Source organism: Aspergillus affinis (assembly GCF_023601865.1).
Source record: "Aspergillus affinis strain CMG 70 chromosome Unknown NODE_17_length_398122_cov_92_786867, whole genome shotgun sequence".
Taxonomy (NCBI): domain Eukaryota; kingdom Fungi; phylum Ascomycota; class Eurotiomycetes; order Eurotiales; family Aspergillaceae; genus Aspergillus; species Aspergillus affinis.
The window spans coordinates 35427-49250 of NW_026515798.1; the positions used below are offsets into that span (position 1 = coordinate 35427).

A 13824-nucleotide genomic window follows, 5' to 3' on the forward strand; every position below is an offset into this window, starting at 1 on the left:
CCGTCGACTCTCGAGGGACTCCAAACTTTCGGATGGTCCATCCGGCGCTCTACGGTGTAACGTCTATTCTTTTGAACCCAACGGCATATCTTCCGGTAGAGCCGTTGGACAAGAAATCCAGTTTAGGGGGTACTGAGTAGAGAACAACGGGCCTGAACGCAGGCTTCAGCGGATCGCCGTTTGTTCGGACATCTCGCGCAAGATGGTCGACTCTGGAGGTCCCGGAACGAACTCCCTGTCTCTCAACATCTTAGAATGAGTCCAACTGCTATTACGATCGACTCGTTAAGCATTGGGACTTTCTACGCCGGCGTAGAATACGATCTTGGTCTTGGATAAGAAGTCAAAACTCAGCGCACAGCTAATGTGGCACCGCTGCTTGACCGTTCTTTTCTGCCTTCATCAGTGTTTCACAACAGGCGTTGGAAAAACGGGCGGTCTCCTGCAGCTCGGAGCCAACAGTTCTGGCGTCTTCTTTAGTTTTGCTAACCTACTTTCCCCTCGTACAAATTGGTGATGACGCTAGCACAATTCCCTGGAAACACACGTGGCGAGTGTCGCCCCTTTATCTATCATTCCTATTCATTCTCTTGACTCCTTGAGGGCTAACGAGTAACGAACAAGTCTGACTGGTTCAGGACATTCGGTGGCTGGCCCTATTGCCAATAGCAGGCCCTCGCTTAACCAAACATTTGGCTATGATTTCGACGGTCTTGACAATCCTCGCCATCAAATCTAATATTGTTATCCTTTTTTTATTTATTTCTGAGTGGCCTTTACAAACAGCATCCTGAGCTGAGGTTTAATCGACTATGAAGCCTGCATAGGGATGGATCAGATCCCTTGGCTTTCTCTCTCTCTCTTTCTCTCGGCCCTTGAAAGGTTGGGTTTGAAACCGTTCCAATCAAGGCTGATCCGCGATTGTTGGTTGGACACAATCGAATGACATTGGTCCCAAACCAGCTACATCGGGCGTCCTTTAGGCCCCTGAACACCGTGCATGCTGATCCTCTCGGGGCCCACGTCCTTGTCATCCCATTTTGAGGACGCCGGCTGGTCGTTGTCCTTAATTTTATCTTTAATTTTGATTCCTTTATCTTAACTTTATCCTATTTTCTCATGTCAGCGCTTCGGACCATACTGCTTCTCCACCTATTTAACATGGACCGTCGCAGATTTGGAATTTCTAGGCAAGAGAATGAGACAGGGAGGGCTTACAGAGACTAGTTCTTTCCAGAAAAAAAGGGGGTGGGTGCTCAGAGAAGGACGACGCACCTTGATGCACAGATGCAGATCCAGCCCGGTGACCTGGACACAGGTTTAAGCCGGTCCATTTTTGCCAGGGCTTCTTTCTGGTCCGGTCTTGGCTACTAAGCCTCATTTGCCCTTCATGAGGCCAAGATGATCTAATGCTGCCTTGGTCTTGAGACATTGGTGTAATCATCTGCTTATACTCGTTTGCAGTAGTCCTCCCTCCACATCAATCCTTGTTTGAAATTGTGTCATTGTTACTTTTTTCTCTCTCTCTCTTAACCAACCGACCACTAATTAGTGAGTCTCTCAAAGGGGCACCGCCACTACTCAAATCTACACCACAGGAAAATGGAAGTTTCTTTTTTAAAAAGGCTCACGACTTGTCAAAAGTACCGCTGCAGGCTCCAGGCCACTGCAAAGCAATTCAGTTTGCTTGATATTGGAGCCGGCCCAAAGCCGAGCCAATAGGCGCCCCAATCATCCAGGATCCAAACGAGCAAACATTTCCCCCACAGCCGTTTCTTTCCAACCCCAATGAATAGTTTTTGGCTGGGGAGAGGGAAGGGATTCCTGCAAACGCAGCCGGCGGCTTTCCGCTCAGCGACAGCATGCAGCCTGATATTGGCGTTGCTTATCGCATTGGGTCTGGCTGAGGCGCCCCCCGCTATTCAAAGACAGCGCTGATGAAGGGCAGAGGAGCTGTGGACCCTGCCTGGTAGTCGATTGGCTCAAAATTACTCGCAGCAGCGATCATTCTCTCTCCCAGTTTCCAGCTTGACTTGTTCTGGCTAATACCAATGATGAACCTGTACGACATTAGTGTCACCCAGTGCGACAACCTCAGACCACCGGGGTATTCTTGCCGTCTAGCCCTCTATCAGGACTGAGCATGATTTGGGACGACCCAGCCCCTAGGTGACTTTCCTTTTTTTATTTTCCAATTTCTTTTTTTTTTTAAAAAAAAAAAAAAAAAAAGAAATTGGAATTGGACGGAAGTCTGCATGGGTTCCAGTACATACGACAAAGCAGAGGAGAACCAGGTATCAAACCAGGTACCTCTTCTGCATAAGCAGATGAGTGGACAAAGCCCTCGTTCTAGGAATATTCTAGTTCACCGCGAAGTTATGACCGGTCGAAACGCCCACCAGCGAATCAACGGGGCATCGTATGGTTTTGACCAACAAGAAGGGAGGGAAAAAGTGAGAGAAGAAAGTAAAAATAAATAAAAATTAAAGGAAACCGAAGAAAACAATCAGGACAACAACGGAAAACTAACACATGGACCTTAAAGTCAGACCTTGCTGTCGGCTTAAGCCCCCCTCATCCTTTCCGGTTCCTTTTGGAATACTAGACAGTAGTTGGGGCATGCTGAACACAAGCCATCCCTGATCCAGTGTCCTTTTATGCTTTTGTCCCCCGGCTTCCCTCTACCTGGTGTTTCTTTCGAAGTTTCTTGGACTTGGTTTTGACTTTGAATGTGAGTGAGCCTCGGTGGACCACTATGTTTTCGTCCACACTAATGAACGAAGCAATGGCCCATCCTTTCTATACCCCTGAGGATGAGGTCGTCTATGGACTTCCTGTAAAGCGAGGCCCTCTACCAGATCCTCTATCTATACCTCCTCCTGTTCAGGGCCATGGACCCAAGGACCTGCTAGACAGGAGCACCAACTGCCCGAGCCCTGTTCCAGGACAAGATGGGAAAGGTCGAAACCCGGCGCGTCGTCGAATCCAGGTTGCAGTAAGTAATCAAGCTTCTCTCGGGCATGAACAGGACCAATTTCTTACCGTCCACTAGTGTCAGCGATGTCGGAAAAGAAAGATCAAATGCAGCGGTGATATTGGTAACAACAAGGGCTGTTCGAATTGCTCTGCCGTGGGAAATGTGAACTGCCAATTCTTGAGGGTGAGATAGCCCCTTCTGATCTCTGAATAGAGAAAGAAAGACTTTTGTGTGATATGCATGCTGAGAGGATCAACCCAAGGTGAATTCGGCAATGTTGCAGCCAAAAGTGACCAGCTGGCCGTATGCCGCGATGAATGCGGCGATTTCTTCGTCCCAGAGGATAGGCTTCTATGCGCCTTCTATGACTCCGAAGATGGGACAACTGCCAGCCAATCCGTCTAGCTTTCGTGCTGCCTCGATCTCACGACATGTCCCAGCAACTTACGAACTGGTGCCCCCAGGTTGTCCATATCCCTACGGCCGCCACCCGTTCAGCATTGATCATGCAATCAATTACGAGGATGAGCCCACGGATACATACAGTATTCCCCAGACTTCGGGATACTTGATCCCCAACACGCCCCCAACTGTTCTAGCAGACGACTACTGTGAAGCCCCATGGAACCCCAAGACGTGGAGCTCCGGCGGTGCCAGCACCCACCGGCCCCCGAATCATCATGTCTTGTTCTCGACTCCAAATTCCGAAGGCTGCGTGCACCCGCCAGCTTGCCCATACCTGTTCCCGGGACTAGGAACTTCCTCGTCGACTGACTCATCATCAATGGCACCCCCGATGGCGCCTTTTTCACCCGAAGGCCAGGTAGCCGACCGAATTCTTCCCAACCCTACCGGTCGTTATCACATTGGCTTTCCGAGTCTACCGACCTCGCCGGAAGCTGTTTCGGGTTTATCTCTCCCCCCAGACTACAGGATATCCAACCCCTGGAACAGCTACAGAGGCGCTACTGCAACACCTGACAGTGCTACTCGGGTCCCCGGACTCCCGAGCTCGAACGGAGGCTCTATGGGGTCCAGTCCCCTGAGCCGGACGAAGCCATTCCCTCCGGGCACACACGAGCCGGTATTGGGTTTCTTGCCATTGACTACGGCAGGGACGCCATCACCGTTGCTATCATCCAGCGGGACATTTACCACTACAGCCCTGGATCCATCTGAGTCGGGAGATGAAATCCGCAGCAACGACAGTCGATTCACGAGGGCCCTTTCTCGCGAGAATAGCCGCCTGTTGTCTATCGGGGAGGGTGGCTCCGATACCTACCGGTATATCACCAGCGAGAAGATAAGTAAGAAATGCTCCGAGGCGGGTGATTCTAGCCGGCCTGGGACCTTGGTGAATGGACTCCCCTACACGCGGCCCAAGCCATCGGACTGCGAAGTTTCATTGCCGTACGGTGCCCTCTGCACGGGTACATCCACCGAGGTGCACCGTCCGCCAGTCCCCGCTCTGAGTAACCCGGGGGGATTCTGATGCACGAATGCAGAACTGTTGGGGACATCTTGCGCCAGACGGTATCTCACGGCTGGCGTCTACAGCCCCAACTGCCAGCGGCAGTGGTTCCTGTGCTCACAACACCGGGGGAATGAAAATCAAATAAATCCCGCATTTGATGTTCCCCTACGAGCTCTTTTCCTCTATCTCTCCCTGTTACCATCTTAGATTATCTTTGTTTCGGTGTTTTTGATCCCCTCTCCTTGGTTCCACTCACCCTTTTCCTTGTCTGTTCTGGAGGCCTGGAAATGATTTCAAATATCCCCTTGATTGTACTACTTCCTTGGAACATCCACACATTCCTGCTTACTGCTTGCCATTCTAAGAACCAAAGAATAAGGTTACACTAATACTAGGGCTAGGCTGGCAGGAGCGTTGTCGCATTTAGGGTCGGCAATCTCTTTCATTATTTTCATTTCATTTTTCTCCCAACGCGCGATAAGAACCGGTACAAACAGGGCCGAGCCGCAGTTCTTAGGGGCGTTTTCAGCTCGTGTTGGTTGGTTTGGTTGGCTGGCTTTCTTTTTTTCTTTCTGTGTTTCCTGGCGGTTATCTCTCTGTGTGGGTCTGTGTCTTGTGTTGCCTTTCTTTCTACTGTCTTGTCTTGTTCTGCCCTGCTTTTCCTATCCATTATTGATTGACTCGTTGATACCACCGCCTAATTGGGATCGGCGCATAGTGTGGCTCTTGTCTAACATTTCTGGTTCTTGTTTTTTTTTTTGCTTTTTTTGGGTTTTTTATCGATTTGTAATGTGGCTTTTAAACGGCGAAGTCAGCCATAGTTAGTTCATTCATTTGAGAACAAAGAAAATAATCTTAATTTTTGTCTTACTTTTCTACTTTTCGCTGTCTGGTAGTTACACGTTAATGTTTCGAGGATTCCAAATCATATGATTTGTATAGCCACCTCAGGAGAACAAAGAAGAGTAGCGAAGTAGACTCTGCTTGGTTTCTTGATTGGTTGATGTAAATGGCAGATGTCAGATGTCAGATGTATAGAGTAAGTTAAATTTTGTAGTTTAATGTGGGCAATTGGTTCGTTCGTTCGTTCATCATATGGCCTGGATCTCCCCTCCATCAGACCAGACATTTCCATAGATAGACAGTTATCTAAATACAGCAAAGAATGATCAACAAATCCAGTACTCTGGATTACAGAACTAGAATCAAACGTTTAACCAACCAACTCCTAGCTAATTCATCATCTCCATAACGATTCGACCCGAACTAAAGGTGGCATCCCCCCCCCAAAAAATAAAGACGGATTAAATTGATTGTTGAGACCCTTGAATACCTAATTTAAACATGTACGACTTGAACAAAGGTCCAGTCAGACCAAACCAAACAAGTCTTATCGACAATTTAGATTTAAATTTTTAATTCCCTCACTTTAGGCATTTGGTCCAGTCCAGACCAGCCTGAGCCCTAGGTCAGCAAGCAGTTCATTCCAGACCAATTTAACCTTCCGAGCTGAAGATGAATGGAGCTGAATGGGTGGAATGTGGACGAGAGAGAGGATTGATTGACAAGGGTCTAGGATTTGAATTTCTGGATTCTGGATTCTGGATTCTGGATCTTGGATCCAGGGCCCTGGGCCCTGGGACACGAGCAAACAGCAAACAGTTTAAGGGGCGAGAGCGAGAGAGAGAGAGGCAGGTTACTTAGGTACTAACTAGTTACCTCGAGCATGAGTGCTGCATTTGCACATTTACATGTACATACTCTAGCAATGACTCTCTCCCAGGTAAACTACGAAGAAGGGCCCTGTGTGCCCTGCTTGCTGATCAGGCCATACCATCGAAGTATACTCTTACATGCTCCCTTCCTTCCTTGCTTGCTTCCCTGCTGGTTGGCTTTTCCCAGCATAATCAACGACCCTACCCAGTTCCTAATACAAATAACAACGCCACCTCCATTCCCCTGCCAACTCCCATACATGCTAAACCCGAACATCCTACCTACCTACCCACTTGTTGGGGGGAAACGGTAGGACCTGTACCAGGGCAAACCAGTACATGTTGGGGACATGGATGTCTCGTGTGACTGACCGTCGCTCCGAGAAGGGAGACGGAAGCGAGGTTCCCAGCCGGGTGGTTCCTGGGAAGAGCTAGGGATATACTCCGTAGTGTAGGTAGAGATGATTTACTGGGGTGTACACCGTACTAAGTAGGTAGTGTGTGACGACCTCACTACTCCGTATGTGGATATGTATACGGAGTACGGATATGTAGGTCTGGGGAAGGAAAGGGGGATGGGAAAGAGGAAGGGAATTTAGATCTTATCAGGATGATCGACAGTATTGGTTTTGGTTCCTTCGTGTCTTCCACTCGATATGTATTGAACCGAAGTCGAGCTGATCTGAATCATATCAAATGACTGGATTCTAAGAGGCTTAAAGCGGGTTCGGATGGAAATGGTCAAGTAAACAGTCCTTTTATCAAGAAAACAGACGTAAAATATGGGGAAATCAGTTAATTTTGTTTTGTTCAATCCGTCCCATTCCCCGATTCCGAACACCGAGAAGTTGATTCTATTCTCCCCATAAAAATAAAAACAAAAAAAGGATCATCTCGGCTCGGGGTCAGTCGATCAGAAGTCCGGATCAGATAAGGCAAGACAGATAAGGCAAGAGAGATGCTGGCTTCGGTGTGGAAAAAGCACGAAAAAAGAAAAAGAAAAGGAAGTTCGCTTTTTTAGTTTTTTTCTTTTCACAGTTGGTTTGTCTTTTTTGTTGTTCAAATCGTCACAAGGTTTGGTTTTCCACGGGTATGATAAGGGCAAAGATGGTATAGGTAGAAGGATCTAGCAGTACTGAGCACACTGATAGACAAACCAATGGACCATTTGCACAGGTTTAAACCTATCATACACCCCCACAGGAGGGCCGCCATTATCATTATCATCTTCTCCATCGCTATCGTCCCCAGCCCCTGGCCGCATCCGAGTCCATCTCCAACAACCACCGCCTTCCCATTCACCCAGTCGAGATTCCACCGAGAGAATGCGCTTAGTTCTTGGACTTCTTGGGGCCCTTGACCTTGGCGATACCGCGGAACTTCTTGGAGCGGTTCTTCCGTTGCTTGCCTGTTAGGGAAGAGATCTCGTTAGTATTTCCATAGTTTTCCTCTCGGCAGATTTAGATGTCGAAAATATATCGTCCAAATCCACGGCACTTTTCAAGGAGGATATAACGTACGCTGCTGGCGAGAGGGCTTCTCGACCTTGGAACCGGCACCGATACGGACGAGACGGTAGCGGGGCTCGAACTTCTTCAGGGCCTCGGTGGAGTCGTAGACGAGAGCGAAACCAGTGCTCTTGCCACCACCGTACTGCGTACGGAAGCCGAAGACGGAGACCTGGTCCTTGTTGGACTTGTACAGGTCGGCGAGCTTGTCGCGGAGCTCATCCTTGGAGACGTTGGCACGGTTGGGGTGGAGGACGTCCCTGTAATGATGATCGTGTTAGATGAGAGATTCTGGAGCTGGCAAAACGTGAAAAATGAAGATGCTGGCTCGATCGGTGGTTGCGATTCCAGATTGCAAAATTTCTCAGTTTCCATTCGCTTGACCTTTCTCCCTGCGTTGGTTTCTTTCAATCATGACGGTGATGATGATTGTTGTCGTATCGGAAAACGTCTTCTAGAACCCCAGATATTGTTCTTGTTCAAGAAATTTCCTTGCAACATTTCCCCTCCCTCTCTTCTTTTCTTTCCTCGGTCCAAATTCAAAATTTACCTCCTTTGCCGAACTGGAGATCGCAACCGCCGAGCAACAAGCACGGGATGAAAAAACACAGGTAGGATGGAAAATAAAGTGGAAGTCTTACACGACCATCTGCTTACGACCAAGCAGGGGGTTGCGGATGAACTTGCGAGTCCGCAGGGTAACGGGAGTGTCGGCCATTCTTGCGGTAGTCTGCGTCGTCGAAAGGGACGGAGAAGTTGAGGCGGGTGGGATTGTCGAAGTCGCTGTCGGCGGGCTCGAGATGTTCAAACAATTTTGGGTTCCCGTTTCGTTGTGCAGCGTGGGCTCTCGGCTAGCCTTCTGCACTAGCCCCTTGGGGTTAGGCCCCACGTGATGGGCTTGGCACCGGGGTGTGGAGAATTATCATTTCCTTAGTGATCTTAGTTATATCCTCCTTCCCTTCGGCCTCATGGTGGATTCTTGCTCTTGTTCCTGTTGTCGCTTCTCTTCATCATGACTCCCCCTCTTCTGTCTTCCCATCATGTCGACCTGCTCGCCCGCCAATTCCACGAACAGGTCGACCCCCACCTCCTGCCCCTCCCGCAAGGCCGCGACATCGTTCACCCCGCCGTGCAGAGCGCCATCTATGCGCAAATGTTCGACGAGGCCTCTGTCTGGCCAATCCCCCCGGTAAACTATCAGACGCGAGTTCTGAAGATGATTCTATCTCGGATCGAAGAAGCGATCAGCGACCCTGAGGAGGATGTATGAACCCATACCTTGTCGCGCATTTTCTTTTCGCATTTTGTGTTCTTTGGTTTTTCTTGCGCAAATCTATATACCCATACGTACCTTATACCTACCTATAATTTCCAATGCAAATCATCTTATCGAACAATTCTTCTTCTTTTCTACCAATCCAGGAAATCCACCCCGACCTCATCTCCGCCTGGGCGACCCTCATCTCGCAACCAAAGTCCTCCACAATCCAACAAGCCCAACAATTAACCTACATCAAATACACCGCGCCGTCGCCCCCTCCGTCCTCACCCGCGCCTCCACGAACCGTGATTACCTCCGAATCACGCGGCCTGATCCTCGCCGCCGGTACCACGGGCTTCCGGACCTGGGAAGCTGCCCTCCATCTCGCGACATATCTGTCGAGTACACCTGCGGGCGAGACTCTCGTGCAGGGAAAGAGAGTTATCGAGTTGGGTGCGGGAACGGGGATGGTGTCGATGTTCTGTGCGAAGTATTTGCGGTTGAGGAGTGTGGTGGCGACGGATCGGGAGCCAGCGTTGGTTGAGAATATGAGGGATTGTGCGGGGAGGAATCATCTTAAGGATACATCCCAGGATGGATACGAGCAGGCGTCATTCAGCGCTGCGGTTTGGGAATGGGGGACGCCGTTGGATGATGTGAGTGGTACATCACTTGACGAAGGACCGGTTACGAATGGGAATGGGAGTGCGACACCGAAATTCGACGTTGCTCTTGGTGCGGATTTGGTACGTTATCTTTCTCTTCTTCTCTCCCCTCCTCTCTTTCGCTTTTCGGCCATTCTCTCTTCGTAAAACGGTATACGGTATATATACTGTATGCAATGGATTCTAGGGTAGGATGTCTAGGATATATGTACGACATATATACTAGACCACTAGACCCGATCCCCAGCACAACCCTTTATATAAAGCACATGAACAAGACCACTGATACAGCTCTTTCTCTCTCTTCTCCCTATTTATTAACCTCCCTCCCAGATCTACGACACAGACCTCATCCCCCTCCTCATCTCCACACTGCACGACCTATTCCAGAACTACGGAATCAAGGAATTCGTGATCGCAGCGACATTACGGAATCAGGAGACGTTTGGGACGTTTTTGAGGGCTTGTGGTGCGTTTTTTTTTTCCTTTCCATTCTCATGTCTTCTGTGTCGTGTCGAAGCTTACATGGTTTTAGAAGAGAACCGGTTCACGACGGAACAAGTATCGTTTGAACCGCCGTCGAAGGAGGAACAGACTGGGTTCTTTCATTCGACGGATGTGCCGATTCGGATGTATCGGATTACGAGGAAAGAGGCAAATCAATAGAACAGCTGAATGAACACGATCTGGCACGATGGGCTTCTACCTGCTAGCTGATCGGCCGGGATGTTCCAAAGTAAACATTATCATGCATTGTAAGCGGACAGGAATCCGGTACGTAGGCTTTATATCGGAGTAGCCTCGCTAGCTCTTCTAAAATAAATCACCCTTATGCGTCTCGTTCCCTGGAGAAGTAAAATACCAGTGCGAAAAAACGACTAACAAGGAAAGAATAGTGTCCGATGGGGTATCAAGTTCAAAATTGATATATAAACAAAGACGCCTTGTGATGGAATCGCTAACCACCACATGCAAAGGCAAGACAGGATATGAAATGTATAAAGGATGGACAAGATGGCACGGTCAGTGCAAGTATATAATAATTACAAAGAAAATGATAGAGCAAAGTAACATAGTGGGAACCATGTGCACAAGGCACACATGGCAGGTATTGGGTGAGCAAGTCAGGATCATTCCGCTAGACTCTCCCTCAACAGATTCTCGTCGATCTGCTGGGCGTGTATAGCAGATGGCGCTCGCGGAGAAGGACGGAATCCCATAATCGGACCCTTTTGGTTGACTCCTGGATACCGGAACCGCAAACTCGGAACGGACTCGGCTTTGAGATTCGGTGTTTTACCGCTGATAGACGGATTGAAGGACCCTGAGCGCATCGACGAGGCACAAGACAAGGTTTCTTCTTCTGCATGGGGCTCTAAGGTTCCGTCGGTCGCCACGGCGGCAGTGCCCCAGCGACCCCTGACCCAGCCGCCCACGCGGCGACTGAGAGATATTTTCCGAGCAGGTATGGGGGCGGTGGTTTGAGGACGAACAAGGTCCACGGATGCAGGTCGGGCTTCTGGAACTGGGTTTCCGCTGGCAGCAACAGAAGCCAGTAACTTCCGAGGAGACTGGTCTGAGCTCCTGGAGGGCTCACGGCCGGCAGTGACAGTGGTGGTCGCGGTCACTGGAGTGGTGGAGAAGCGGTCGGTCCCGTACGACATAATGCGGCGTGTCATGTGGACGGGTAATGTGGCGGAGGGCAGTTCGCTCAGGCGTGACGGACGGCGACTAGGCGTGTGGATGTCCATTCCTGCCACCGAGAAGAGACTTTCGTGAGATGCGGCCCGGCGATGGGACCGATAAGACGTGGAGAAGGCATCGTCGGGGAGGGTTGGCGATCCAGCCCGTTCCGATCCTGCATAATGCACTGACGACGAAGAGTCCTCCCGTTCCTCTGGGATGATAGGCTCAAGCGGCGCCCTGTCGCCCAGGTCTAGGCTGTATTCATTGAAAAGATCGTCCTCCAGGTGGTCATCGCCATGACCGTCCAGTCCATCTGGCTCATCCAGCGGGCGAGACCCCGTATCGAACGGACCTTTCTTGCCGCCGTAATTTCGAAGGGGAGACAGGAGCACAGTACTGTCGGGACTTGTAGCTTGGGACGAGAAGCCGCGGTCAACCCGGTCGAAGATAGATGATGTTCGATATGCCGACTGCGGCGAACTCGCCAGCGAATCGGCCGTGGGTGATTGCAATGACCACCGATGTGAGGACCCCGGGGGGATAGAGACTGAGGTTTGAGATAGGATAGTTGATGTGGAGGACGTGGAAGATTGAGATCGATGCGTGGGTTTGCGGGCTAGTTGCGTGCCGGAAGCCGAATGTAAGCCCGAAGGACTGCCTAGAGAGCGTCTCTTCTTCGAACGACGGAAGAGCGTAGCCTTGTCTTTCTTCGAACTGGCCGACACCGGTGGCGTATGATAATGATGGTGGATGTGAAACTCTTGCGACACTCGCCGCGGTTCTTTCGACTCGAGCTCCTGACTCAGAGTCGTTGCTGCAGGCTGCGGGGGTCCTTGTCCATCCTCGCCCTCGGTTGCCGATGTCAGTGGCTGATGTGACAGAATCTGATCCCGCAGACTTTGCACCTCCTGGTTTGAACTCTCGAGCATTTCCCGCAACTCCACGATCCCCATCTGCAGGTTGGCATTGTCCTGTAATATATCCCGAACGAAGCGCGACACCACAGTTCCGCCGTGTTCACGTCCCAACTCTTGCGCCGCCGCGGCCCCCTTCAGCCGTCCGGCGGCGCCATCAAGTTCTCGTTCCACGGCCCGTCTCCGCTCCATACGTTGAATCAAATCCGAATGACGCTCGCGCTCTTCGCGGGCTTCCTTTTCGATTCGATCGACCTGGTCATGCAGGTCCCGCAGGGTACACTCGGCGTTCTTCCAGCGTTGCACCGCCGACTTGGAGTCTTCGTGGGCAGACAGCAGACTTTCTTGCAGTTTAGCCTGTTCCACCTCCATCTGAGCCAGCTGCGCTTCGAGATCGGCCGCACGCGCCGCCGACGCTGTTAGTTTGCGAAGTTCGGCCTCGGCGTTCTCCAAGCTGACGGCCAGCGATTTAGCATGGGAGTCCGAATCCGCGAAAGCCTGGTTTAAACCGTCCAGCTGTTCCAGTAGACCACGGTTCTCCTCGATGATGCGCGCGTTCTCGGCCTGGGCCTGACGCTTTTCGCGTTCGAGATTTTCGATGTTGGCGAGTAACCGATGACGGTCCTCCTCAGCCTCGGCCATGTAAGATTCATGGCGATGGAGTAAAGCCTGCAGCGCAAAGGTTAGCGATGACGAGCTCATGTCGACGGCCGCCGAGGCAGCTTTCTCATGGGAGGCAGCCATGACGGACTATAACGCAGTGGGATATGATAGGAGACCCGATCTTTGCCGTCGCCATAGGGGGTGAGGTGGAAGTTGATAGAGTACTCGAGTGCATTGTTTGTTCTTCATCCGGTTTGGGACCGAATGTGACGAAAAGAGTAATATCCAAATTCCAGAGCGCAAACAAACGAGGTAAACAATCAGGGAAGCACAAGCCCCACCAAAACGAACTGAGGTATACAAGGGATAAAGCGAAGGGAAGGGAAAGCAGGAATCTATCTACAAACGAGCTCGAGGCCAACAGGCACAACCCCGCTCAAGTATGGGAAATGACGACGGGACGGTATGGATCGTCAGGCACAAAGAATGAAAGGCCTAATACGTACCTGACCCAATCTAGCAGCGGTCGCAAGATCCTTCTCCAGCCCCTCCAAGGCGACATTATTGTGGTGAAGGAATGCGCAGTCATCACGGCCACAACAGCAGCGGAGGGCCGCCGGAGTGGTGGCCGAGTGGGTAGGAATGCAGGGAACCTCACTAGCCAGGGACGGACTATGTGGACGGGAGGGGTCCATGGCTGGTCAGTAGAATGCGGCCTTTCCCTTTCGCACGAGCGAGAATAATGTGCTGGCACCCCTTGACGGAGCAGTGAGCTGGGGGTTGGAGGCGCCAGGTCATCGAGCTAGAAAGTGACGAGACAAGGTAGGTGGAGTCGGGAGTGAGTTGGAGACGAGGTTCACCACCGAGGAGAGAGAGAGAGAGAAATGAATGAAAGAAGGAACGGAAGAAAGAGAGAGACGGAGAGATCGGCGCAAAGACTTGACTCTCTCCTCTCCACCTTTGAATCGCGAAGGAAAAGGAAAAGTAAGAAAGACCGACGGTCGTTCCTGCCGCTCCAGCC

The 13824-nt window shown here is 50.8% G+C and overlaps 4 protein-coding genes across 4 annotated transcripts; 2 read left to right on the forward strand and 2 right to left on the reverse strand.

Moving 5' to 3' along the window:
- Positions 1-3251: 3251 nt before the first annotated feature.
- On the forward strand, positions 3252-4469 carry KD926_003297 (uncharacterized protein; the record flags this gene model as incomplete). The annotated part of the gene is made up of 1 exon (XM_053097421.1): positions 3252-4469. One exon carries the CDS (start codon positions 3252-3254, stop codon positions 4467-4469), a length of 1218 nt encoding a protein of 405 aa, XP_052958508.1.
- Positions 4470-7497: 3028 nt separating this feature from the next.
- Positions 7498-8392, reverse strand: KD926_003298 (40S ribosomal protein eS24; the record flags this gene model as incomplete). Its single annotated transcript, XM_053097422.1, has 3 exons — positions 7498-7574; positions 7687-7934; positions 8316-8392. 3 exons carry the CDS (start codon positions 8390-8392, stop codon positions 7498-7500), a joined length of 402 nt encoding a protein of 133 aa, XP_052958509.1.
- Positions 8393-8686: 294 nt separating this feature from the next.
- On the forward strand, positions 8687-10266 carry KD926_003299 (protein-lysine N-methyltransferase; the record flags this gene model as incomplete). The annotated part of the gene is made up of 4 exons (XM_053097423.1): positions 8687-8938; positions 9097-9681; positions 9934-10069; positions 10136-10266. 4 exons carry the CDS (start codon positions 8687-8689, stop codon positions 10264-10266), a joined length of 1104 nt encoding a protein of 367 aa, XP_052958510.1.
- A 464-nt stretch (positions 10267-10730) lies between these two features.
- KD926_003300 (uncharacterized protein) lies at positions 10731-13498 on the reverse strand (the record flags this gene model as incomplete). Its single annotated transcript, XM_053097424.1, has 2 exons — positions 10731-12950; positions 13310-13498. 2 exons carry the CDS (start codon positions 13496-13498, stop codon positions 10731-10733), a joined length of 2409 nt encoding a protein of 802 aa, XP_052958511.1.
- Between the last annotated feature and the right edge of the window lie 326 nt (positions 13499-13824).